The 27,071-nt window shown below is 36.0% G+C and overlaps 1 protein-coding gene across 2 annotated transcripts; it reads right to left on the bottom strand.

Annotated features, from left to right (window-relative positions):
- Positions 1–879: 879 nt before the first annotated feature.
- Positions 880–20,978, bottom strand: LOC119786943. Of its 2 annotated transcripts, XR_005281257.1 has the most exons (22): positions 20,896–20,978; positions 20,413–20,487; positions 19,837–19,958; positions 19,271–19,354; positions 19,010–19,087; positions 17,909–17,980; positions 13,723–13,809; positions 13,413–13,511; positions 11,959–12,045; positions 11,649–11,747; positions 9,885–9,971; positions 9,570–9,668; positions 7,664–7,750; positions 7,352–7,450; positions 3,882–3,968; positions 3,710–3,781; positions 3,531–3,611; positions 2,991–3,083; positions 2,131–2,415; positions 2,028–2,064; positions 1,183–1,449; positions 880–1,100 (listed from the first exon to the last, which is right to left on the bottom strand). XR_005281257.1 is itself a non-coding variant. In XM_038290540.1 (21 exons), the coding sequence occupies exons 3-21, from the start codon at positions 19,851–19,853 to the stop codon at positions 2,283–2,285; spliced, it is 1,647 nt and encodes a 548-aa protein (XP_038146468.1). In that variant the 5' UTR covers positions 19,854–19,958; positions 20,413–20,487; positions 20,896–20,978; the 3' UTR covers positions 2,096–2,282. The 2 variants fall into 2 exon arrangements, 1 of the variants encoding a protein (XP_038146468.1); XM_038290540.1 differs by lacking the exons at positions 880–1,100; positions 1,183–1,449; positions 2,028–2,064 and adding exons at positions 15,612–15,698; positions 16,827–16,925 and having other exon boundaries at positions 2,096–2,415.
- Positions 20,979–27,071: the final 6,093 nt, after the last annotated feature.

Genomic DNA, 27,071 nt, shown 5'->3' with positions numbered 1-27,071 from the left:
TAAAATGTGGCATGCATTTGTAATCAACCCCAAAAGCAATCAATGTCCTCATTAAGTTACTGTTCAATCCATCATCTGTCAAAGGAAGGAGAACTGTGATCCCAAGTAAACACTGTTATCTACCCGAACTGATCCCTCTGTTTTCAAAAGTGATGGAATTAGATCAACTAGTTCAGGTGAGAGGATCTATCAGCAGGGCATCTAATAGTTGTCTCTGGTCAGATGGAACAAAAATGTAAGTTCTTGGCCTGAACGTGAGATGCAAGATGTGGCATAAATTGTAATGGTGAAATATGGTGGATGCAGGTAACTTTGCATGCAAGCTGAATTCTGGCTGGATTTCCTCAATCAGATTCAATCAGAGGAGTTCCAGGTCAGTAATGTATGGAGTGTAATCTGCTACACATTATCAGTCTAACTTGCCAGGTTAGATGCTAGGATCAAATTGTGGAAATTTTTATGTTTCAGCAGGGACAGAAAAGCTAATCACAGCTTTAAGCTCTAGTTTGTTGTTTGACTGATATTTTAAACTTCTGATGGGAATGGCTGCAAGGTTAATGTAGACGTAAATCAAAACTACAGAAAAAGACAATTCTACACAGCATTGTTTGTGTCGTGGTAAATATAGAATGCACAGCACACTTTTCACACTCCTAGTTTTAAGTTAAAGCATTTATTTCCCTCTATCTATTCACGTCCTTAATTTGTTTTTGTTGCTCAATTGCATATAATCCCAGTAACTGAAGTTTGTTGTAAATCAGAAGTATTTTAAAGGGTTGAATACTTTTACTACTTATTGAACGGTATATAAAATGGTATGTATAGACCAGTGGGCAGTCTCAGGACTGTGTCTAAATGCTAAAGATAATATAAATTCAGCAGTGTGCAGACTGATATGCTGTACTCCGTGTCTGGTTCTAAGTCAGATAAAGTCTTTTGGCAGCTTTTTGTGCAAATGACAAAAGGTTTTTTAGCTGGACTTTTGACAGTAATCAGGAATTGATGTGGGATTCCCTCCATGTTTTCTCCTTGGGTCCAAGTTAAAGACAGGGTTGTGGACTCTGAATGATCTTTAAACAGATGTCGGGGAGGTGGCACAGCTGCAAAAAATGTGTTAAAACAATCATTATTGGAACTTAAAAATGAACCCAATGAAAATAGATTTGGCTTCTGTATTTTTACCTGTCACAACACTTTCTTTTACCCATCTGCTTAAATTGCCATCCTCATCCTCTGTGGCCACACTGAAGAAATACCGCTCTCCAAGTTGAAGATCATTTATTTCCACTGTATTCAAATCTTTGATGACTAAGGAACCTACTGCTTCTGTTAATGAGCTCCATTTAACTCTGAACTTCTCAGTTCCTTTCAGCTCCTTCGGGAATCCCCAAGTCAACACCACAGAGTTTGTTCCAACTTTCAGGAACTGGATGTTACCAGGAGGGGGCACTGCTGACCAACAAAAAAAAAAATAATAAAATAGATGTAACGCTACACAACTATACACTGTGAATTCTTATATTATAAAACAAGATTGTCGAAAAAGAAACCAGTTTGAAACAAAACTGTGCATCCATCTACAGACCAGTGTTTGTAAAACATTTTAGGATTTTGTTTTCAGTGTTCGATCTAAAGTATGAAAATTGTGTGCATTTTGTGGCACTAATTAAATAGACTTGTGAATGTGTTAATTCCATGAAAGCAGTAATTCCATTATCACCAACAGCACACAGTATCTTCTTTTAATCAGAAGTCAGATTTGAAAGTATGACGTGATTTAATAGCAGGTGTTTCATAGGTCGGGATAAAGGTCAGTCACAGTAAAATAACCAAACAAGTAATAAAATCATATTTATTAAACCAACAATAACATTGAAGTAACAATATTACATCAAGGACCATTATTTCCTTTTATCTTAATTATAGTGTTTGGTATTAATTAAATCGGCTATATTTGACTATATTCAAAGCTATTTTTTTATTTAAACTGTGATTGGTAAAATGCCAAACAAAAGATAGTTATTAACCTGAGTCATGCTGCCCAGAGTCCTCACCAACATCCACCTGTAAGAAAATATTTTTCATTAAGCACACTTCACAACATTCTCACAGTTATTATCTCAGGCTTACCTGACGCATGGTCCTTGGTGAAAGTATGTCATGTTTCTTGTGGTATCCCTCCACACAAATGCTGCAAATATGCATCTGATCAGTTCTGCAATAAAAATCTTTAGATTTCTGATGCTGGCAGCATCTTCCATGGGCCTCATTGCCGATGTCTTTCAGAATGTGTTTTTGCATATCTTTGCTACAGTATGTTGAAGGGCATCAGGCTCGCAGAACAAGTCGTTGCATGTCAGGCAGATCCTCACAGCAGCATTTTCTTGGCACAGGTCACAAATCACCCCATCTTTACTAATAAGAGAAATTGAGGAACAATTATTTACAAAGTTATAAAACAAAAATATATTAAGAATATATTTGTCTATTATAAACATCCAAGAAATGATTTCTTCTAAGCTAATACAAAAAAGTATATAGTATAGACTATACAAGATCTGAAAAAGGCCTTTTATGACATTCAGAACAGATAAAGCGCCGTCATCAGTTATAGGGAGCATTTTTAACATTAAGAACATGTCAGAGTACAGAAATATGCCAGTAGGTTCTACATGTAGCATAGATTTCAACAGTCCAAAGAAGAAAACATCACACCGGTCATTTATCCATAGGTTACATGCTATTATTGTGCTAGCAGCACAACCTGTGTTTTTTCTTTTTTTAATCATTTATTATTTTATTTTATGATTTATCATATTAATCATAGCATGTAATCATTTAGAGATTTCAAAATGACAATATCTCAAACAACTTAGAAATTACACGAAACAATACAATTTTAAAGGATATAAAAAGGATTGAAATTTTCAATCTTTCAGTTTAACATCATCAACATGATTTTGCCCTGAATTTTAAGAGAGAACGTTTACCCATCATAGGAATCCTTAGATATAAGCGATGAATATTCCGAGGTCTCAGAAGAAGATATGGACTCAACTATCTCTGGATAGTCCAATTTCGGACTGATGGCACAAAAACAGGAAAAGCATGTATTAGTCCTTTATTGTTTTATTTTCCATTTAGATTATACAAGATTAAGCTATAAACACACGGTTGATAGATGTTTACATTTTCATTTATTATGATTTTTTTCCCCACATATTATATCATCTATTTGAACATGTAGATCATTGAAATGCATGCTCATCAACTTTCAATTTGTTCTTAAATTGCTGACTTTTGCAAATTGCCCTTTTAACAGCACAATTCAACTTGCTGGTAAAATATTTTTCTCTATTATGTACTCTTTTGACCAGATTTTATATGCCCAAGATTTTGTCTAAATTGTGTTTTTTGTAATGAGTAAACACATATCAGATATTGGAAAAATACTTCACACAATCAGATAATAGATGACATTTTTTGATGATGATAGCGTTTTATAAGTTTGTTCATTTAAAGTATTTTACCTTTGGAAAGTAGTATCATGATGGGCTATGTTAGCAGTTTTTTGATGATATACAGCAGATGGAAGATTAGGTACTTGAAATCTAGAAGCCAAAATACATAGTTTAGAGCACTTTTTTACAAAGAGTAATTGTACCTGAGTTGATCAGAAATAAATATAAACCTTATACTTTAAACATACCTGGAAGGATCAGTGTTATGTGATACAATTCCACTTTTTCCCCAGTGTTTCGGGATGCCTCGTGATATTTCTCTGCATCGCACAAAGACAATATAAAACTGTTCAGCCAAAATAATTACTAAAAACCAGGGTATTGAAATAAAGAATTTTATAAAATAAAGTTTTTGCTTACATTTTGTTTGAAAAATAAAGAGGGTTCTCCCTTGACAACTCTGACTCTGTCTCATATTGAGAATAGTCAACATCTGGTTTCACAGATCTGAAAATATTAAGTAAAGTGTAACTTTTTCATCATCAAAGGAGAAAAAATTGAAGTTGCTCCAACAAGATTCCAATTTCGAAGAGAAGACAAGCAAGCTATGTTGATTTTAGGTGAAATATTGTACAAAGGGAAATATTTTTATAGTCTTTATCTGAGTTGATCATCATACATAGGTTGTCATGCATAAATCTGGTATGAAAATATATGTTGTCTTTAAGAAAATGAGGAGGAGGAAAAAGAAAATAAGAGACATCATACTGCAGCCTGCCACATGTCTGGGAGAGGGAGCTAATGCTGTCTCAGACAGCATTATTAATGACATTGATCAAATATTAGACCAAAATTTGTTTTTTTTCTCTACTCAAATGACTTAGGGGCTGCTCAATGGGCGCAATTGGTAGCACTGCTGCCTTGCAGCAAGAAGGTTCTGGGTTCAATACATGGGGTCTTTGTGCATGTAGTTTGCATGTTCTCCCTGAGCATGTGTGGGCTCTCTCTGGGTACTCCAGCTTCCTCCCACTGTCCAAAAACATGACTGGTAGGTTAATTGGCTTCACAAAATTCTCTTAGGTGTGATTGTGTGTATGAATGGTTGTATGTCCTGTTTGTCTCTGTGTTGCCCTGCGATGGACTGATAACCTGTGTACCCCGCCTCTCGCCAATAAACAGCTGGAGATATGTTTGGTTCTAGTTCTGGGTGCACAGAGTAGGCTTGAACTAGAATACCTCAGTGGTCTGGGAGGTTGATAAACTGACCATGAATCTGTTTTGTATTGAGGTGCTGATCCATTCAATGATTTACGTCCTGGACTATTGTTTGAGCTACAGGGAACCAGTGTAAGGACTTAAGAACCGGGCTGATGTGCTCTACTTTCTTAGGTCTAGTGACAACACAGGGAGCAGTCTTTTGGATCAGCTGCAGCTGTTTGATTAACTTTTTAGGCAAACCTATTAAAACACTTTCGCAGTAATCAGTAAAAAAAAAATGCAATGAAGAGTTTTCTAGATCCTGCTTGGACATTAGACCTTTAGTCCTAATGCTGTTCTTCAGGTGACTAAAGGCTGAATTAGTAACTGCCTTTATGTTCCTATGAAGATTTAGGTCTGACTCCATCATGAAACCAATATTTTAGCCATAAACAATGGTTTCTAGCTGTAGTAGCTGAAGTTGATAACTAACTCTGGATCTCTCCTTCTTTGGTCAGAAGATTATTACATCAGTTTTGTTTTTATTCAGTTGTAGAAAATGATGGTGCATCCACATATTGATCTGTTCTAAGCATCTTACCAATGCTCTGATGGGTTCATAGTCACTAGATGACATTGTTATGTAAAGCTGTGTCTTCTGCATAGTTATGGTAACTGACCTGGTTTTTTGCTATCATTTGAGCTAAGGGGAGCATGTAGATATTAAACTGGAGGGGCACAGGAATGGAGCCTTGAGAAACCCTTGCATGATTTTCTGGTCTCTGATTTAAAGTTGCCTACTGACACACAGAAGTCCCTGTCCAGACACTTTAATAAAATCGAGTGATCGACAGTATCAAAACGCTACACTGAGGTCCAATACTGTGTTTCTTCCAGAGTCTGAATTTAGATGGACGTCACTGAACACCTTAATCAGGTCAGTCTCTGTACTGTGGTTGGCATGAATACTTGACTGAAAAGTAGCTTCGCATCGTCTCATTGTTAAGAAGGCATTTAACTGTTGAAACAAAACTTTTTTGATAATCTTACTGATGAAGGGGAAGTTTGAAATTGGCCTGTAGTTCTGAAGCACCAATTTGTCCAAGTTTTTCCTTTTGAACGATGGTTAGATAATTGCTGTTTTTAAGGCTCGAGGGGGAAATACCTGACATTTATTATTTGAACCAGATCAGACTATAAAGCAGGCAAAAACTTCTTAATAAAACCTGTGAGTAAAACATCAAGGCAGCAGGAGGAGGAGCTTTGCTGCTGCACTTGATACTGATGTGCAAACTGCTTTTCTTATCTTATACCTTGTATTTTTTCAGTAAAGAATCATTGCAGGTTTCTTTTAAATTTGAGTTCATTGCCACAGAGATAGGAGGATTTGTTTAATTGACTGTAGCAAATAAGGCATTAGCATTATGAATGGTTTTGTTGATAATCGCAGAGTAGATAGATTTTCTTGCATATTTTAGTTATAAATTGACTAAATTGACTAAATTGACGGTGAAGTCTCTCTTTATAGATTTCATAGTGGACTTGGAGTGCATTCTTTCGCCACCTTCGTCAGGCTTTTCAGCACTCCATCTTTTCATTTCTCATTGCTGGAGCATTTCTCCATGGGGATTTCATCTTCCCAGAAGCAACTTTCACTTTAACTGGAGGAATGGAATCAATGATGAGTGCAACTTTAGAATGCAAACTATCAACCATCTTATCTACTGAGTTACAGTGATAAAGCAGACGGATAAGCCTGGGTAGAATTATCAGTTGTACTGTCCATGATAACACACATTCTTACAACATTTCTTTTTGTAATTAGATCAGTGGGAGAGATGGTTTCAGAGTAAAGATAAAATTGGTCTGATCGGGCATCATCAGTCACAGAAATATTATAAATGGTTTCTTGGTCATTTTACTGATGACCTCATCCAAAATATGTCTTAATTGTGAGTTGGCTGTTTGACATGTTAAGTCAAACCAAAATGTTTAAGTACTGTATATCACACACTTCTCTTGCAATTGTGTCTTCAGGGTTGTCAACAGGTACATTAAAGTCCACCAGAATAATTAAGTACTCATGTTCAACAAATATCAAAGATACAAGTTCAATGAAATCTCTAAAAAAGCTTGTTTTGACCTTGGAGGCCTATAAAGATTCACAAACATGGCTCAGAAAGGGCCTTGTACTTGGGCAGCCAGATATTCAAGATTCAAAGTTACCCAGGATCATGTTTCTATGCTTTAGTGAATCATTAAACAGAGTGACGAGTCCTCCTCCATTTTAAAAAAGTCTGTTCTGATCAAAAAAACTGGGAGGTGTGGTAACTGGGAGGTTTATTCTCCAATAAAATCAGAATCTCATTATTTTCATCAAGCCATATTTTGCTAAATAATAACTAAATCATGTCGATTTGGTGGCATTTCCTTGCTCATGGAAATAGTCTACAATGCTAATGGGAAATAAATACACTCAAAATGTTTGTCAGTATTTTGGTTTTAATTCCTTTATGAACATGTCTCTTTTTTCCTGTCCACTGCCTGTTTGTGATCAAATGTGTATCTTTGGGTTTGTTTTGCTTTGTATCAAATAAAAATATGAAATAGCATTCGAGTTTCACAATAATTGTAAAATTGGTTGTTCTTTTTTTATTTCTTTAAATGAATGAATACATGTACTTTTCATTTACCGTGCTTCTTTGAAGGTTACATGATGTTCATTAGAGTGTTCATACTTGGCTCTCAAAGATCCAATGGCCTCTAACACCAGTTCCTTCTGTCTGAAGTCCCTTTCACAAATACAGGACATTATTTTTGGTGACAGTTTTAATCCATAAACAACTGAGTCAACAAAAGGTTCTTAAATATTTTTGTGTTCAAAATATTCAACAAAGATTGTATCAGTCATTATTATTTTCAAAAAACATATGAGCATGAAATCAAATATCAAAGCCAAATAAAATCAATGTGTTAAAATATGTGAGCTTAAAGGTCTTACTCACTTCTTGTTTGAAAAATTAACAGGAATATCTTTTGAGCAGTCTGACTGAGTCTCACCCAGGGAATAGACCAGGCCTGGCCTTCCTGATCTGAAAAAATTACATAAAAAAAAATAATCAAACTTTAATGTCTACAGGATAAAACCTGTAAAACTTCAAAAGAGCACTGATTCTAATGTTTAATTAACAAAGATTAATCAAAATTAATGTTAGAATAAAAGATAAATTGTAATAAAAAAACTGAATAAACTGTAACCTAAATGTTTTTAAAACTAATTTTAATTTTACTCAAGCATCCTTTATCAACAAGAATGGATACAGTATAAGGTGCTTCAGTTAAAAGTTTGGTTAGTCGCTCTGATACAGTGGTTATTGTCTTTATTTATTTTAAAATCTCTGGGAACTCTTTCAGGAATATTTGCTGTCATTTGAGAAGTCAGGAGTGACGAGTCCTCCTCCATTTTAAAACAGTCTGTTCTGATTGAGAAAACTGGGAGGTGTGGTAACTGGAGGGTCATTCTCCGATAAAATCAGAATCTCATTATTTTCACCAAGCCATGTCTGTCTTAGGAACATAAAATCAATATTTTGCTGAATAGTTTAGTCATTGACTAAAAAATTATTTTCCTGACATAGGTCTGATTTTAATTAAAGCTAGTTTAAATGCCTTGGTTGATATAATCTCTCTAGTTGTTGGCCGAGCTTCACACTGTATAGTTTTCAAGGGCATATCACTAAAAAGTGATTGGAAGGTCCTGATTGCAGCACTGCTATCTTTCTTTGCATGGTGAGGAGACAGAGCTGAAGGTGGGGAAGATTTCAACATTCAGGTAGTGGTTAGCTGCAAAGACGAGGTGAGGAGTAAGTTTTGGTGGGATGGGGGGAGGTTATAAATTTTCATGTTGGGGGGACAGATTGAGCTGTAGTGTTAGACTGGATACAGGAGATGATTATGTGGAGGGCTTGTGGGGGTCCAGTTGGAGGGAGATCGTGCTGTTGGGACCACACACTGGTTTGTTGAGGTCACTGTTCTCCAAAGCGATGAAAGATGTGACATATATTTCCCCATTAGCTCATCGACCATTTTGACAAGATCAACACATGCGCAGGACAATTCATACATACCCAGTATAGCTCAAATATAAACACATGATTTGCACATGTATAGCACACAACCCCCAAATGTATTTATAGGGCATACACAAACGTATATGAACATGCTCATGGGATTAGGGTATCTGTGAATTATTGCCCACGTAGGGTAGGTTTTTGTGACTGGCTACAGCAAGGGCAATAAATGATTGGTTTCAAATTACTGCCTGCGAAAAAAAAAAATTATGTTTGTATTGAGTCAAGTGAGGAGAGTCTCAGAACTCCTCACACAAATGCAGTGACCTTCTCACAGGTCTGTGAAGGTTTTGTAGTTGTATTCTTGTTTTTTGTATTTCATTTATGGATAATGTAGAAACAAATTTGTGAACCTTGTCTTGTGCACATGTACTGTAATTCTTGTGGGAATATTTGAAAACTCTAAGCCCTGTGTGGCTCGTCCTGAGCATGTGTGTCAGGTCTTCTTAAGCTCCATATTCATGGAAACAGAACTACACTAAATCATGTCGATTTTTTGTGGCATTTTCTCGCTCATGGAAATAGTCTACAATGCTAATGGGAAATAAATACACTCAAAATGTTTGTCAATATTTTGGTTTTAATTCCTTTATGAACATGTCTCTTTTTTCCTGTCCACTGCCTGTTTGTGATCAAATGTGTATCTTTGGGTTTGTTATGCTTTGTACTGTATCATATAAAAAAAATGAAATAGCATTCGAGTTTCACAATAATTGTAAAATTGGTTGTATTGGGTGTTTGTATTTCTTTAAATGAATGAATACATGTTCTTTTCATTTACCGTGCTTCTTTGAAGGTTACATGATGTTCATTAGAGTGTTCATACTTGGCTCTCAAAGATCCAATGTCCTCTGACACCAGTTCCTTCTGTCTGAAGTCCCTTCCATAAATACAGGACATTATTATTTGGTGACAGTTTTAATCCATAAAAAACTGAGTCAACAAAAGGTTCTTAAATATTTTTTGTTTTTAAAAATATTCAACAAAGATTGTATCAGTCATTATTATTTTCAAAAAATATATGAGCATGAAATCAAATATCCAAGCCAAATAAAATGAATGTGTTAAACTAGGTGAGCTTAAAGGTCTTACTCACTTCTTGTTTGAAAAATTAACAGGAATATCTTTTGAGCAGTCTGATTGAGTCTCATCCAGGGAATAGACCAGGTCTGGCCTTCCTGATCTGAAAAAATTACATTTAAAAAATAATCAAACTTTAATGTCTACAGATAAAACCTGTAAAACTTCAAAACACCACTGATTCTGAGGTTTATTCAACAAAGATTAATCAAAATTTATGTGAGAGATAAAATTGTAATTAAAAACTGAATAAAATGTAGCCTTAATTTTGTCGAGCATGGGTGTCAGGTCTTCTTAAAGGGATAGTTCGGGATTTTTGACATGAATCTGTATGGCATCCCCATCACCAGTGTCATGCAATCACACTGACTTACCCCTGGCAGCATCCTGTGAGCAGAGTTCTCGTCCAGCTTTGGTCAAGCCGAAAGTAGTCCGGCAGGTTTGCTAGACCCAGCGAAATAAAACGTTTCTCTTCCCAAAACATTATGTGTTCAAAAGAGTGATATTTTTGCATCCCAAAAACATTGTAGTGGAAAAAGTCACACGTCGTTATCACTTGGTCCTATTTTCTCTCTGTTCGTATCAGTGCGCGCCGTCATTCTGACAGCGAGCTCAACTTTGAGGAGGGCAGGGAAGTCGCTGTTGTTTGTGATGCAGACAGCAGCTGCTGCAACTCCGACATCCTCATCAATGGAAAGGTTCTGTATCTCGGGCATTACTAAATCCCACTCGTGGCAACAGTAGCATCCACCTCTGTCTGCATTAATTTGCACTTGAAACAAGTGCACCATGATTTGTCGGCCACCCTGGATATCGCAGCTCCAGCTGAGGCTCCTGCGGCTCCGGCTTCAGCTTCCATCACTTCTCTGTCCACCCTCTCTCTTTCTGCCCGATCTAACTCCATTTGTCGAAGTTCATCGTCAGTGTACTCGGGTTCATAAAGATATCCCTTTGGCTCTAAGTGGAAGTCGATGTTTTCCTCGTCGCTCTCGTAGTCAGACATCTTCCCCAGTAGTAAACAATCGCGAATCAAACAGGTAGGCCCTTAACCTGACAACAGCCAGATGCATGCCTCGCTCCGCCCAGCTAGGAGCTAGGCGGAGCGAGACATGCATCTGGCTGTTGTCAGGTTAGTAGGCCTTAGCTGTCAGGTCATGGTGTCGCGCGCACTGATACGAACAGAGAGAAAATAGGACCAAGTGATAACGACGTGTGACTTTTTCCACTACAATGTTTTTGGGATGCAAAAATATCACTCTTTTGAACACATAATGTTTTGGGAAGAGAAACGTTTTATTTCGCTGGGTCTAGCAAACCTGCCGGACTACTTTCGGCTTGACCAAAGCTGGACGAGAACTCTGCTCACAGGATGCTGCCAGGGGTAAGTCAGTGTGATTGCATGACACTGGTGATGGGGATGCCATACAGATTCATGTCAAAAATCCCGAACTATCCCTTTAAGCTCCATATTCATGGAAACAGAACTACACTAAATCATGTCGATTTGGTGGCATTTCCTTGGTCATGGAAATAGTCTACATTGCTAATGGGAAATAAATACATTCAAAATGTTTGTCAGTATTTTGGTTTTAAATCCTTTATCAACATGTCTCTTTTTTCCTGTCCACTGCCTGTTTGTGATCAAATGTGTATCTTTGGGTTTCTTACGCTTTGTATCATATAAAAAATTTAAATAGCATTCGAGTTTCACAATAATTGTAAAATTGGTTGTTCTTTTTTTATTTCTTTAAATGAATGAATACATGTTCTTTTCATTTACCGTGCTTCTTTAAAGGTTACATGATGTTCATTAGAGAGTTCATACTTGGCTCTCAAAGATCCAATGGCCTCTGACACCAGTTCCTTCTGTCTGAAGTCCCTTTCACAAATACAGGACATTATTATTTGGTAACAGTTTTAATCCATAAAAAACTGAGTCAACAAAAGGTTCTTAAATATTTTTGTGTTCAGAATATACAACAAAGATTGTATCAGTCATAATTTTTTTCAAAAACATATGAGCATGAAATCACATATCAAAGCCAAATAAAATCAGTGTTAAAATATGTGAGGTTAAAGGTCTTACTCACTTCTTGTTTGAAAAATTAACAGGAATATCTTTTGAGCAGTCTGATTGAGTCTCATCCAGGGAATAGACCAGGTCTGGCTTTCCTGATCTGAAAACATTACATTTAAAAAATAATCAAACTTTAATGTCTACAGGATAAAACATGTAAATTTCAAAAGAGCACTGATTCTAATGTTTAGTTAACAAAGATTAATCAAAATTAATGATAGAATAAAAGATAAATTGTAATAAAAAAACTGAATAAACTGTAACCTAAATGTTTTTAAAACTAATTTTGATTTTACTCAAGCATCCTTTATCAACAAGAATGAATACAGTATAAGTTGCTTCAATAAAAGTTTGGTTAGTCGCTCTGATACAGTGGTTTGTCTTTTTTTATTTTGATATAATCTTTTGATAGAACTCTTTCAGAATATTGGCTGTCATTTGAGAAGTCTGCATTTTAAGGTTAATCCAGAGAATACCTATTGGCGAGGGCAATAATCAAAGCTTCAGTTCACATCCAGCAACTTTGCACAGCTACTGAAGAGAAGTGGAACCGCAACCAACAGTCTGATCAACTTAATGTGAGGGAAACTCCTTGAACTGCATGATGCCAGTCCTAATCACATCAAATTCTGACTAGTTTCCATGGTGCCTCTTGTTAAGAAATGTTTGTCATGATCTCAGCACTGAAGGCTGACTTAATCACACATTTTTTTTACCTGCCTAATTCTGCCCAGTATCTCATTACTGCTCACCTGAACCACCTGCTCCTGCCTCTATTTATGCTGCCTGCTACAAGGGGCTGCAGCATCTGGGGCACTTTGGGTGGCGCCCGCCATATCTTGCTGGCAGCCACCGGTTAGATCCTACCTTGTTCTCTGGGCATGGACTGAACTGAACTGTTAAATCAGGTTAGTGACTCACGCGTTCATAATCATCCATCCGTCAGATTATCGGGGTCACTGACCTGTGTTTTCGCTCCTGCACAGTTTCCTGTCACTGCTACTGCAGATCCGCAGTCTGTTTATTTTAATAAATGCTTTTTGAAGTTATTCCACTGTCTGCCTTGCCTTGAATACTGGGTCCTCTGTTCTAAGCTGTTAAAATATTAGAATTTTTGAAATTATAGCCTTATTGAATAATACATGGTAATATCTTATGACTGTTTGGAAGAAATTAACAGAGATAAAACAGCGACAGGAAGATAAAAGAGAGGTTGAAAAAACTTTGGCTGAACAGATCTGGGCATAAAATAAAGCAGAAAAAGTTGAGACAAAACCTTTTAATCTCTTTGAAGGAGTTAGAGAAAATCCCAGGCATAGACTTACCAATAAAAAATGAAGTAGAAGGCATAAAAAAAGAGAATTTCTATTTCAAAATTGTTTAAAAAGGCAACAAAAAAGTTCCTAAAATATGAGTGCCAATAGTATGAATATCTTTATGAATGTGTGGACTGCACTCTTCATTTACCGTCCTCTTTTGAAGGCTGTAGGATGCTTTTTAGAGAGTTCATACTTGGCTGTCAAAGATCCAATTGCCTCTGACACAAGTTTCTTCTGTCTGGAGTCCCTTTCACAAATACAGCACATTGTTATTTTCTGACACTTTTGATCCATAAACGATCGAATTAACAAAAGGTTCTTAAATGGTTTTGTGATCAAAGTATTGAATAAAGATTGAATCAGTCATTGATTTTTATAAAAACAATATGAAGCATGGAAATAAATTTTAAAGCTGAATAAAAACAGGGAGTGAAAGTAGGAGAGGTTAAAGGTCTTACTTCTTGTTTGAAAAATTTACAGGAATATCTTTTGAGCAGTCTGATTGAGTCTCATCCAGAGAATAGTCCAGGTCCGGCTTTCCTGATCTGAAAACATTACATTTCAAACACAATCAAACTCTAATGTCTACAAAATAAAACCTGTACAAAAACAGCACTGATTCTAAAGTTTGGTAAACAAAGATTAATCCAAAATTACTGAAGAAGAGAAAGAAGAATTTTAACAAAACTCTGAATAAACAGTAGCCTGTTTTTGAACTAATTTTGATTTTACTCAAGCATCCTTCATCAACAACAATGGATACAGAATAAGGTAGTTTTAAAAAGCAACAAAAAAGTTCCTGAAACATGAGTGCCAATAGTTTTTTTTGTGTGTATTTCGCTGAATATCTTTACGTATTAATGTGGGAACTGAACTTTTAATTTACTGTGTTCCTATAAAAGCTAAATGATGCTCAAGAGATTGTTCAGGCTTGGCTGTCAAAGATCCAATGGCCTTTGACACCAGTTACTTCTGTCTGAAATCCCTTTCACAAATACAGGACACTGTTTTTTTTCGGACAGTTTTAATCCATAAACGGCCGAGTCAACATTAGATTCTTAAATATTTTTGTGTTGAAAATATTCAACAAAGATTGTATCAGTCATTGATTTTATAAAAAAAAAGCATATGAAGCATGAAATCAAATATCAAGGCCGAATAAAAGAATTGTGTGATTAAAGGTGCCGTAGGAGATCTTGGAAAAACAGTTCTAGCAAGCCATATGTTTGAACATACACCACCATGCCTCTCCCTTCAGAACATCCCTCGAAACCACGCCTTCAAAACATATGAACGTGCATGCTGTCTGTCGAGGTGTTCAAATGTTTCAGAGATCGAGAGCGAAACAAGCCGAGACCGGGTGCTCGTGACACGAGCTAAAAACAACATAATGCTACGTTCACACTTATAGCAGCAGAGGCAGAAAAAGCAGCTTGTTTACATGCAAAGTCAATGGTTGACGCTCATCATGGCATACCAAAAGATCCTGCAGCACGTCTAAAGCAGCAGGAGCAGCGCATCTGAGCAGCTGAAGCAGCGCGTTGCTGATGTCAGAGTTGGCAGGGAGACAGACACAGTACTGCTGACGCAGAGCACTATGATCACTCCTCTGATACAGATTATTAACGTCTAAATTAACTTAAAATGCCAAAATCTGCCGATAAAACATGTTCGCTCAGACCGCACGCTCTGAGCGCCTCAAACAGAAACAATATTTGAAGGCAGGATGTAAATCTGGATGAACTGACTGCACTGACGATGCTTTCAGGTGGACTTTGTCACTTCAAAATAGATTTAAACTACTTTTTACCAATTGATCACAGCAAATATAGCTGCCATTGTTACAGGCAAAGAAAGGATAGGGAAGCTCCGCCCAACACGCATCAGACCCATTTTTTCCACCGTGCAGCCAGAGGAGCAGAGATGCTTCAGCAGCCCATCAGAACTAAACTTGTACACAAATCAAAAATGAAGCAGCACACGCATTTTTGCTGCTCTTGCTACTTTATGTGTGGACGTAACATAACAGTGGCTAGCTTCTAGCCATGGCGTCCTGCTCGAGCATTTGGGGTCAATTGGTTAATGTGTAAGGGTGTGCGCACAGGGGGGAAGGACAAGCAGACCACGATTGACATGTCAGGAACCAATAGTATACAACACACCATGTTTTATGATTGGTGGGGGTTACTCATTGATTTCACACTTTAGCGGGGACCATTTATTTTAGTTTCACTTCCAGACCTTCTATTTCACTGCTTGCTACGCTGTTGTGGGGAGATCTTCAACCCACATGGAAAAAAATGGGTCAGAAAAAATCTCCTACTGCACCTTTAAAGATCTTACTCACTTTTTGCTTGAAAAATTTACAGGAATATCTTTTGAGGAGTCTGATTGAGTCCCATCCAGAGAATAGTCCAGGTCTGGCTTTCCTGATCTGAAAACATTACATTAAAAAAAAATCAAACTTTAATGTCTACAACATAAAACCTGTAAAACTTCAAAAGAGCACTGATTCTAATGTTTAGTTAACAAAGATTAATCAAAATTAATGATAGAATAAAAGATAAATTGTAATAAAAAAACTGAATAAACTGTAACCTAAATGTTTTTAAAACTAATTTTGATTTTACTCAAGCATCCTTTATCAACAAGAATGAATACATTATAAGTTGCTTTAATACAGTCATTTAAAATGGCCCTTCCCAGTCAAACCCACTTCCCTTCAACTCCCAGCAAAATCCCCTCCAAATTCCAGCCACTGGAGGGACCCCCTGTTGCATTTTTGTACTCTGACTCCATCCTTTCACTGAATTACAGGGTCTGACCAGAAGAGGATGCTTCACTTTAGATCTAAATGTCAACAAATCATGACAGAAAGAATATTTTAGTGCAAATATTGATGTTTAAAAATGAATTGTAGAGGACCAGCCAAGGGCCCATCAAGGAAAGTGAAGAAATTTAAAATGGCTACTGCTGTAGAGGGGAGGGCAGCAATCAAAGTTTCCGTTCACATCCAAAAACTTTGCACAGCTATTGAAGAGAAGTGGATTTACAATCAACAATCTAAACAACTCAATGTGAAGCAAACTCCTTGAACTGCATGATGCCAGTCGTAGTCACACCACATACTGAGTAGTTTTGCTGGTGCCTCTAGTTAAGAAATATTAGTTTTTAAAATATTATTCTTAATGAATAATATATCTAATGCTTGTTTGGGAGGAATTAACACAGGTAAAACATTAGCAGCAGGCAGAGAAGTAGAAAGAACTTTGGGTGAAATGGTCTGGGCATAAAATAAAGCAGAAAAAGTTAAGAAAAAACCCTTTAATCTCTTTGAAGAAGGTAGAGAAAACCACATGCATACTGTAGACTGACCATTAAAAAATAAAGACAACAGACTTGCTTAGCAGAAGGCATAAAAAAAGAGGTCATTTCCATTTCAAACTTGTTTTAAAAACCAACAAAAAAGTTTTTAAAATATGAGTGATTAGTTGAGTGCCAATAGTTGTTTTTGCGTATTCTAAATATCTTTATGAATGTGTGGACTGCACTCTTCATTTACCGTGCTCCCTTGAAGGCTGCAGGATGCTTTTTAGAGAGTTCATACTTGGCTGTCAAAGATCCAATGGCCTCTGACACCAGTTTCTTCTGTCTGGAGTCCCTTTCACAAATACAGCAAATTGTTATTTTCCCACAGTTTTAATCCATAAGTTATTGAGTCAACAAAAGGTTCTTAAATCTTTTCTGTGAGCAAAATATTCAACAAAGATTGTGTCAGTCATTGATTTTTATAAAAAAAATAAATAAATAAACATATGAAGCATGAAATCAAATATCAAGGCCGAATAAAATAATTGTTTCAAACTAGGTGAGCTTAAAGGTCTTACTCACTTCTTGTTTGAAAAATTTACAGGAATATCTTTTGAGCAATCTGATTGAGTCTCATCCAGAGAATAGTCCAGGTCTGACTTTCCTGAGCTGAAAATATCACATTTCAAAAACAATCAGACTTTGATGTCTACAGGATAAAACCTGTAAAACTTGAAAATAGCACTGATTCTAAGGTTTAGTGAACAAAGATGAATCCAAAATTATGAAAGATTAAGAGAAGAATTTTAACAAAAAAAATGTAGAAACTGTAGCCTAAATGTTTTAGAACTAATTTTGGTTTTACTCAATCATCCTTCAACAACAATAATGAATACCGTATATGGTTGTTTTAAAAGCAACAAAAAAAGTTCCTAAACTATCAGTGCCAATAGTTGTTTTTGTGTATTTCTCTGAATGTGTGGACTGCACACCTAATTTACTGTGCTCCTATAAAAGACTTATAATATAATATAATATATATATATATAATATATATAATATAATATCCTATAATAGACTTGGCCTTCAAATATCCACTGCCCTCTGACACTAGTTTCTTCATATGAAATCCCTTTAACTAAGGATAGAAATAGAAAATAGTATACAATACATAGATACAAGCTATATTTCTAAATGCAAGATATGTTTGAAATCTATAACCCACAGAAATTCAGTGTGATCTACTTTTTTCTCACCATTACTTGTAGTATAAGACTTGAGAACTAAAATAGCAAAGGAGGGAAATAGTGTACTAGATTTACAGGCATAACTCACATTTTGTTTGGAAAAGGAATATGCTTAGACCAGTGTGATTGAGTCTCATTGTCAAAGTCTGGTATCTCTGATCTGAAAACATAACAAAACAAACGTGTCAAGCTTGTACACAGCACATATCCTAAGACTCATCAAACAAGATTAATCTAAGATTATTTAGAAAAATAACAAAACAAAACAAAAATATCTCAAGCTTCTACGAAAGCCAAAACATGTGACTAAGGTTTTTGATTTAATGAGCAATTGCTACAACCTTTAAAATGTTGACATGTAAAGAAATTTGGAATAATATATCAGCTATACTTCTTATAATTTTGCTTCTGAAAAATTATAACAGACAAATACCATATCATAAAATAGAAATATTGTGAAGTTATCAAAATGGTATACTCAGAATGCTTTTTTAAAAGCATATGTATTCTATTTGCTTCTATATTCCATTCCATTTATGTTATGAATTTAGGTTTTCTAGTGAAGAAATGAAATATAAAATGTTTATAAGGAAAAGTGCTAGGCTGGTTTAAATGTTATTTATCTGACAGATTTTAGTTTGTGCACATTATTCATAAATCCTCCAGGGTTACCGGATGGAATACCGCAGCGATCAGTGCTGGAAACAATTCTCTTTAATATATATATATATATATATATATATATATATATATATATATATATATATATATATATATATATATATATATATATATATATATATGCTCCCAATGGGTATAATTATTAGGTAGCATGGGATTAATTTCCATTGTTATGCTGATGATTCTCAGCTATGTTTTCCTATAAAGTGCCTTAACATGATGTGTTGTGAATGGGCACTATATAAATAAACTGAATTTAAAATGTTAGCAATCTGTGTGCTAATCTAAGCTAACCCCCAGCTGTTTTCCTTAGACATATGTACTGTATGTGTTTCTAATGAATGACCAATGAAAAAAATACCAGCTCTAGAAATGCCACAGCATTAGAACCTTGTACAAACAGAAGAAGTAACACAAAACTACATTAAGGAAAAGAGCCAATCCATTATCGAAGAAAGGAAAATCAAAAACCTAAAAAATAAGATGTATATTATTGATATGATCTTACCGTTTACCCTTCAAAGGGAGTTCAGTGGAGCGCTGAGCCCTTTCACTCAAACATTCACAGGATTTTGATGTTCTCAGCCTGAAAATTTGTTTTAGTTTGTTTAGTTTAATAGCTTTAAGGAAAAAATAATAATAAAAAATAATAAAGCTTGCAACAAACTTCTTATTCTCATTGCTTTATAGTAGATTGTGTTTGCTTTTCGGAAACTTTGGCATTTCATTTTATTAGTACTGGGATTTGAAAGGTGGAAGTCCCTCTTACTTTTTATCTTTCTCCTTAAAGCCTGCAGACTTTCCTGTGTGCTCTTTGTCAAGGAATGTAGCCACAAGATTCCTCACAGTCCCCCTGTTAAGAGTCAGTGAAATCATGTTTGACTAACATTTATATACACAAACACGATACCTTAAGCAGGTTATTCACAGCTTTTTATGTTTCTGACTTAAGTTGAACGTTTGAGTGAAATGAAACCTCTGATTGTATTGTACTGATGTGGAGGGAAAAATAAGCTTGTCAAAGTACTGTTGAGGTAAAAGTCACTCAGTCAGGTATATCAAAGTATCTACAATGAGAGAAAAAACTGATACAGAGAGCATCTAGGCATACATGTGAGCTCTTGTCAACGGATTCAGTATAACTTTTATACCCAAGGACAGAAGAATTTCAAAAGTATTTTCCGGATAGGCTTTGAGAACCGACTTTTTGACAGCTGTACTAAAACATTTGTTGGAATGAACAGAAAGCCAGTAATCTAAACAAACAACCAAAAGCTAAATTTTAATAGCATCACTCTCTGTATAAACCAAAAGTAAAAAAAGTTTCACTCTTACTTTTCAATGTCCTCCATGTTCAGTGAACGCTATGGTGAGAGTTACTGCCTTCCACCTTTGAACGGAACAACCGCTGAGCCATTAAAGTTAATGCTGGTTTACAATCATAGGGTCAACTATAACTTGAAAAGAAAAAAAATCAGAGGGAAAAAAAATTAAGCTGAAACATTTAAATCTGCATCAAAATCTTAGATACTCTTCCTTTGTAATAATTATACCTTGACCGATGTATTCAATACTACAGAGTTGTAGGGTATTGGGCTAGATTGATTTAAAATATTGAAAACATTTTGTCTTTAGGATGGTGGTACTTTGTAGTCTAAAGTGCTTTCTTCCCTCTGTGAAAACCCCTGACCAGTGCCAAACCCTCTTTTTAAACTAGACATGGGTCGAATCTTAATCTTTTATATCTATGCTGTGGCTGTCTTTCTTTTTCCACTACAGTATAAGGCCCCTAGTCCCCCAAAGAAAAGAGTCAGGTAACAATTAACAATAGAGCATCTAATGTATTCCATATTTTAGTAGGAACAAAACCAATGTAATTGTAAAATCTATACAACATATTTTTTCAGATACCTTCATGTTAGTTGCTTTATTTCTTCAAGAATAAACATTTAAAGGAAGAAGATTCCATTTAAAAGCCTTTTTGACCTGGAAAGTAAAAAAAATAAAAATTATAACCAATCTATAACTTTAGATGTTCACTAAAATTGGGGAAAACACAAAGTGACAACTTTAAAATTATGTAGTACTTGTATTCATGTCTTAATCAATCAAGTTGTCATTTTCTCACTGAACACAGTGTTTGCTACAAGAGAATATTTATAATCATCACAAATCTACACATCACTGAAAAAAGTTGCTTGAAATGATAACCAAAATATTTATAAATACTCACAGAATAATGTTTACAGTTAAACAATCTTCTTTTTTTTTTACAGGAAAGAACTATAATAAACGCCACTCGGGCATTTTTTTTTGCATACAGAGTACACGTATATACATGGAGAAATGTCTCACGTAACTATCAAAAAATATATGATATAAATAATAACTTACCAACAGCAAATGTTCCTGGAGATGACTACATTTTAGTGAATGGACTGACAGCTGGAAAGGTGACTGAACAAGGAAGAAGGGTGAGGACTTTGGACATCCCTTAGAGTCTTACAGGAGTGCTAATTATGAGTTTGTGCTTTGCTGAGATAAGAATTGAGCACTTGTAGGATATTACATAAAATATGCATCTGATTTCCTGGTTCATAGCAGTGATTTATATCACTATGATTTAAATATTACTGCTGTAACTGAGTATAATCTCTGTTTTATTGCTGTATTACTTGTATATCTTAGATATAACAGCATTTAGTTACCTGCTGCTTCATCTGGGAAGCTATTGGCAACATGTACATTAGGTACTTGCCTCTGTTTTTACCCGTCATATTAAATGTTCCCAAGTTGGCCTTGGTTGACTGTGGAGCAAAGGTTATTACAAGCAGCACTCCTTCACCTTTCTGAGCCTGAAAGATTTATTATCTGAAGTTAGTTGCTGCAAACCCCAATCTAAAAATAACCGGGAATCTTTCCTCCAGCACCCTTTATCCATTTTAAATGCTACAATTGTACATTTATGATTTATCCCACGATAGATTATGTCAAAATGTTTTGCAGTAATCTCAGTCAAGAGTTTATCTTATTCAGAAATGTGTGTGTTTATTAAATACTGATTAAGGTAAAGTATGCAATCTTTATGTGTTAGTTTTTTTCCTCCTTGAGAACTAGTGGGAGTGCACACTGAGATGCTACCACATTGTAAATAAAACCTGACTGCCTACACGAATGAGTGGTTGAAGCCGTCAAGGCCAAGACTGATGTCTCCAAACCTTTATTTATGTTGATATCATGACCTCCTGCTTAGTACCAAAAAAAGTAGATTTAATACTTTTCCTCCTTAAAGGTTGTAAGTTCTGAAAAAGAAAGACGACTTTCATATGATATTATCAGCGTGAGTTGCAATGACATACTTAGGTGCAAGTGCTCAAATGGAAAAAAGCTGAAAAGTAGCATGGGATGTTAGCTACGAGTTGGCTACCTTGGTGACATTAAACTTTTTTTTATACAGGTACGGCCTAAATGTCATGTAAACAGTTTTTTAACAGTACTCATAAACTGTTTAATGTAAAGTATATTAGAATATATAAGAAAACATGTTCATTTAAACCTGTCCTCTGAGAAGCCAAGGTTTTTTTAACTCGTAAAAAAGAAGAAATTATGTTTTCTCAAGCTTTTTGCGTTATATACGTTATAATGCTGCCTTTGGCCCGTTCTTATGGCTTTCAAGGGTTTTCTATAGTGCTGCCTTTATCTTTACCTTTTATACCCCCCATGGTCATGGACAATACACGCACCTTAGTTTAGTTTTGTCTACAATTTAATGTTTCGTTTAGCAATAACTCAGTGCAATATTTATTGATGTTACTTCTTCAATAACTCAGTTCAATATATATGTATATATATAGTTCTTTACCCTGTATATAGCGAGCTCTTAGTCATAGAAAACATATTTATTGTGCAGGAACAAGGTCTTAGCTCTGTTACACTGGTAGCCAAGTAATCGACATTTCCTTGTCAAGATTCCCCTCGTGTTTTTTTGTGCAATGACAATAAAGGAAGTCTAAGTCTCTAAGTCTAAGTTATCTCTGTGGAAAGATAGGAGACCCATTGGGGAGGGAGGGGGGAAAAATTTACATTTCACACTTTATCCTTGACGTATACAATTTGAGACACCAAAAAAACCTCAGCACAAGAAAAGCACATGTAACCCGATACAAAGATTTCAGCAGAAGGAAAACATTGGAGGCTGGAGCCACATGAAAGTCAATATGATATTAGAGACATTAGTTGTGTGTTGTGTGTTAAATTTGTCCATGAACTCTGTCTACAAGCCATTGTCCTTAATAAGATGTAGGTTTATCAACCGGCACTACAGTTCGTGGCGCATCCACAGATATTCGGGTGTAGGGGAGGGGGAAGCAATTCTTCTGTGCCCTTCCACCATAACATCCAGTGGAGATTTTGATAAGGGGGGAGGCAGAATCCAAAATAACAATTAATGTTTTGAGAACAGACTGCACAGGAACTTTCCATCAGTTTGGGTCTTGTCTTGAGTCTTGTTTGAAGTTTTCTGAAGCTGGCACTACGACGCGAATCCCATATTCCAATTTTGTTGGGCTTTTCCGCCTTGAACCGAGTGTGGAAATCCAAGATATTATCCCATCTCACCGCAGCCAACCTGTGTTCACTTGCACGCAGCATACAGCTCAGCTCCCGGTCCTGCTCATTCACAGCCTTTGTGAGCACATCAACCACTGCCGGCAGCCTGATCAATGCCCAAATTGCCATCGACATCCTCTGTAATTGTAGATACATCAGGTATCCTCCACATCCAAACAGGAGAAATCTGAGTATCATAAATCTAAAAATCCATACATCTTAGATATCCTCCAATGACAACAATGTAAAAAGCGCCATCCTCCAAGCCTTCCATGAGTCCATGCTGTATCCCATGAATTATGTCCGGGCAGGACAGGACGGGTCCCCTTTTACCTGTCTTCCAGTTGAGAAAATTCGATCAATTTCATTGAGAGACCAGCTGACCAGATCCATTATTTGCATTCGGGTAATATGAAGAGAGGGCTCAGAAAAGACAAAACAGAGCAAAGCATGGACAGATCAGGGAGTTGCAGAGCAGCAAGAAAATGTGACCACCTCCTTCGAGAGTCAGAACAGAAAAAAAAAATTACAATTATCATCCTATCAAAATAATAACAGCTTATTTAAAACAAAAAAACTGTTTCTATGTACACATTAATAAAAATAGGTTTAGGATTGTGAAAATATATTCCTATTAGGTGCGTGTAATGACAAAACAAGTATTTCTTATGTGGCTGCTTCAGGCTGCTCATGAGAATGCTCAAGATTTACAGATGTCTTTTAATGTTTGTAATTTTATCTGAATATAAAAATCTAACTCAACTTTTTTAATATTGATACAGATTTTAATACAGGCTGATGGAGGCTACCCAATGCACTGCAGCTGTCCAGGATGAAGTATAAACAACTGTAGGCCATTTGATTTTACATTTTTCGTCATTTAAAAAAAGATAGATAGATAGATAGATAGATAGATAGATAGATAGATAGATAGATAGATAGATAGATAGATAGATAGATAGATAGATAGATAGATAGATAGATAGATAGATAGATAGATAGATAGATGATAGATAGATAGATAGATAGATAGATAGATAGATAGATAGATAGATAGATAGATAGATAGATAGATAGATAGATAGATAGATAGATAGATAGATAGATGATAGATAGATAGATAGATAGATAGATAGATGATAGATAGATAGATAGATAGATAGATAGATAGATAGATAGATAGATAGATAGATAGATAGATAGATAGATAGATAGATAGATAGATAGATAGATAGATAGATAGATAGATAGATAGATAGATAGATAGATAGATAGATAGATAGAAAATGCAATGTTGCTCAACTGTCAGTGGGAGAGGGAGGGGGTTGGGGGTTGAAGAAATGGGCTGCTGGTGGATCATCTGTTTACATGATGATGGAGGGAGACTGATAGTTTAATGATAATTTAATGTGAATATCCTGCTAAATATCTACTAGTGTTTGGCTAATGTTAACTACAGTGTTTTCCTGTAGTCTAGTGTGGTTGGTAAATGTTAACTCTCAGCCCTGTGAGCTTCAGGCTAAGTTGCTTGGCCTCTGTGTTATTTGCAGACACACAATATGCTCAATAAATGCTGCATTAATCCTAGTTTATTTTTTGAAAACACAATAATATAAAATTAAAAAACTTGCAGTCATGTTTCGTTTCAGAAAGGACCCAGCTGGGTGGCATCATTAAGTGATCCCCCTCCGACATTGAGGGAGAACTGCTAGTTGTATCCAGCAGATGGGTATCTTATTTGTTACTATTTGTTATCTTATTTGAACTATTTAGTTAGAGGGGGGGAAACTGGGTCACTGTATTGGACGCCTTTCTCCTTCTCTCCTCTTTCTCCTTCCTTTCCATTCCTTTTTGAAACCCAGGCTTTGGGGCGCTGCATTTTTCAGCTGGGGACGTTTTTTTTCCACACTGCTGCTTATTTACAAATTTTATTGTTCATTTGTTTCTTTAGTTATCACTATCTGAAATTACTTCAGGTGGCATTTAAGCCCTGAACAGAGGACCAAACAATTTACTGCAATTTAAGGGGGGGGTCAATATATTCACTTTTTGTTTCACTGTTTACTGCTGAAAAATAAGGGAGAACATGAATATTATTTATTTTCCTGATGGATTTTTCTTTTTATATTTAAAAAAATATGTATAAAACTAATCTTTTCTTCTTCTATTGACCCCCCTCAGTCAAGGGCCCCTAGAATCGTCATCCTAGCTTTTCACCCAATATGGCGCCCCTTATAATAAGTCCAGAACTTATGTCCAACCGCCGTCCGGATCTGGACCCACCTGCTGGCTAATCTGGACCCAACCTCATTTAAACATTTATAAATTACCGCATGTTGTGTCTAACTTTACTTGCGCCACTTCTCCTGCTAATATGGTAAAGCCCTCTGGAGCGTCCAGGACCAGGCTACACGTGATACAAATTAGCCAATGAGCTGTGTCAGTCTGGGTTGCTGCAGCTATCTACTTTTAGACACAGCAGGCAGATCTGTGGCAAGCCGGGCAATGGGAAAGTGAAAGAAGACGATGAGAAAAAGGAAGCAGAGAAAGTGTGGATGCTGGAAGAACCGCAGTGAACTGGTGACAGAAAAGTGAAATTGTGTGCTCAAAGATAACTTTGCACATTTTAAGTATGTTTGGCTCAACCTGCTGCTGTGAAGCAGGATTTTCCACCATAAACATAATCAAAAATGAATATCGATTGAGGCTCATAAATGAGCACCTTGATATGTGTGATATGTGCTTGAGAATGGTTTTGTCACAATTCAAACCCAGTTTTAAAAGCCTAAAGAGCAGTGTAAAGCCAACTTCTCTCATTAAGCCATAAAAAAGAAAACAGAAAAAACAAAAGGTCAGTTTAGGCGTTTTACAAAATATGTGAATCAGGAAATTGTCTACCAAACTGAACAGTTCTTGTTCTCTACTTTGAAAAAACACTTTATATTTTAAAAATTTAAAATTTTCTTTTTTTTTTTTTTTTTTTTTTTTTTTATTTAAAAATTAAATGTATAACATGGATGCATAAAAACCTCATTTTATTTCAGAATTAAAAATGTATTTAAAGTAACAGATTATAAATAAAAATGACCTTTACTGGTTGATGATTTTCTTTATTCGGACCCCGCTGATTTTTAATTGGTTACCCCTAATTTATGTATAACACATGGCAGCGTAATGCCCATGAAATGTCCCAAGGCAGTGTCCTGAGAGGGGCAGCAATGCGCCCGGAGGCGCCTGGCCTGTATAAAAAGCACAAAAACATTGCTGTCACAGTAAAAACCTAGCTACTCTTTCCCACCCACCCACCAAAAAATAATAAAAGATTTGTAAAAGAAAAAAGAAGGAAGGTTTGCAGTCACCGCAGATTTAGCATTCATGTCTGCTAGGAAGTTTATTGGTTCTGGCCATAGGAGTGAACGCAAGGAGGATCCTTCACACTCACTTTCACGCTCACATTACAACCTGAACTGAGTCAAATTGATGAGATCTTGCTCATGTTGGAGGACAGCTAGTATGGATTTCCATCTCAGACTTGCTGGATCCTCCATCTCTTGTGGAATGTTTGTGTCCTCCTGTGAGCCCCCTTTTAATTCCAAAATTGCTTCCAATAGGCCATCCTACAGTAGCTTTAAGTTAGGTGGGTGTCAGCCTAGTGGTTAGGGTATAGTGCTTGGAACCCTGAGGTTCTCAGTTCAAGCCCCACTATCACCAGATCTCATGACCCAGATCAGGAGCAAATCACAGGGGTCACTCTCTGGAGGAGGAAGCTGAAGGATGAGGAAATAAACCCAGCCACAACCCCTGACATATTTGGCGTCAGGGTTACTTAGTTTCTTGGAAATCTTTGTAGGCTTTAATATAGGAAGCATGGGGCAGCAATTGTAGATACAGCAACACAAAGACATACACATTTTCATGAGTAGACATAGTATATTGTTGCACACTCGAACAAAGTGACGTTG

This window comes from Cyprinodon tularosa, unplaced genomic scaffold, assembly GCF_016077235.1.
Source record: "Cyprinodon tularosa strain WSP-4 unplaced genomic scaffold, ASM1607723v1 ctg283, whole genome shotgun sequence".
Lineage (NCBI taxonomy): Eukaryota > Metazoa > Chordata > Actinopteri > Cyprinodontiformes > Cyprinodontidae > Cyprinodon > Cyprinodon tularosa.
Note: the sequence above shows the minus strand (reverse complement) of the source record. Positions and strands in the feature narration are given on the sequence as shown.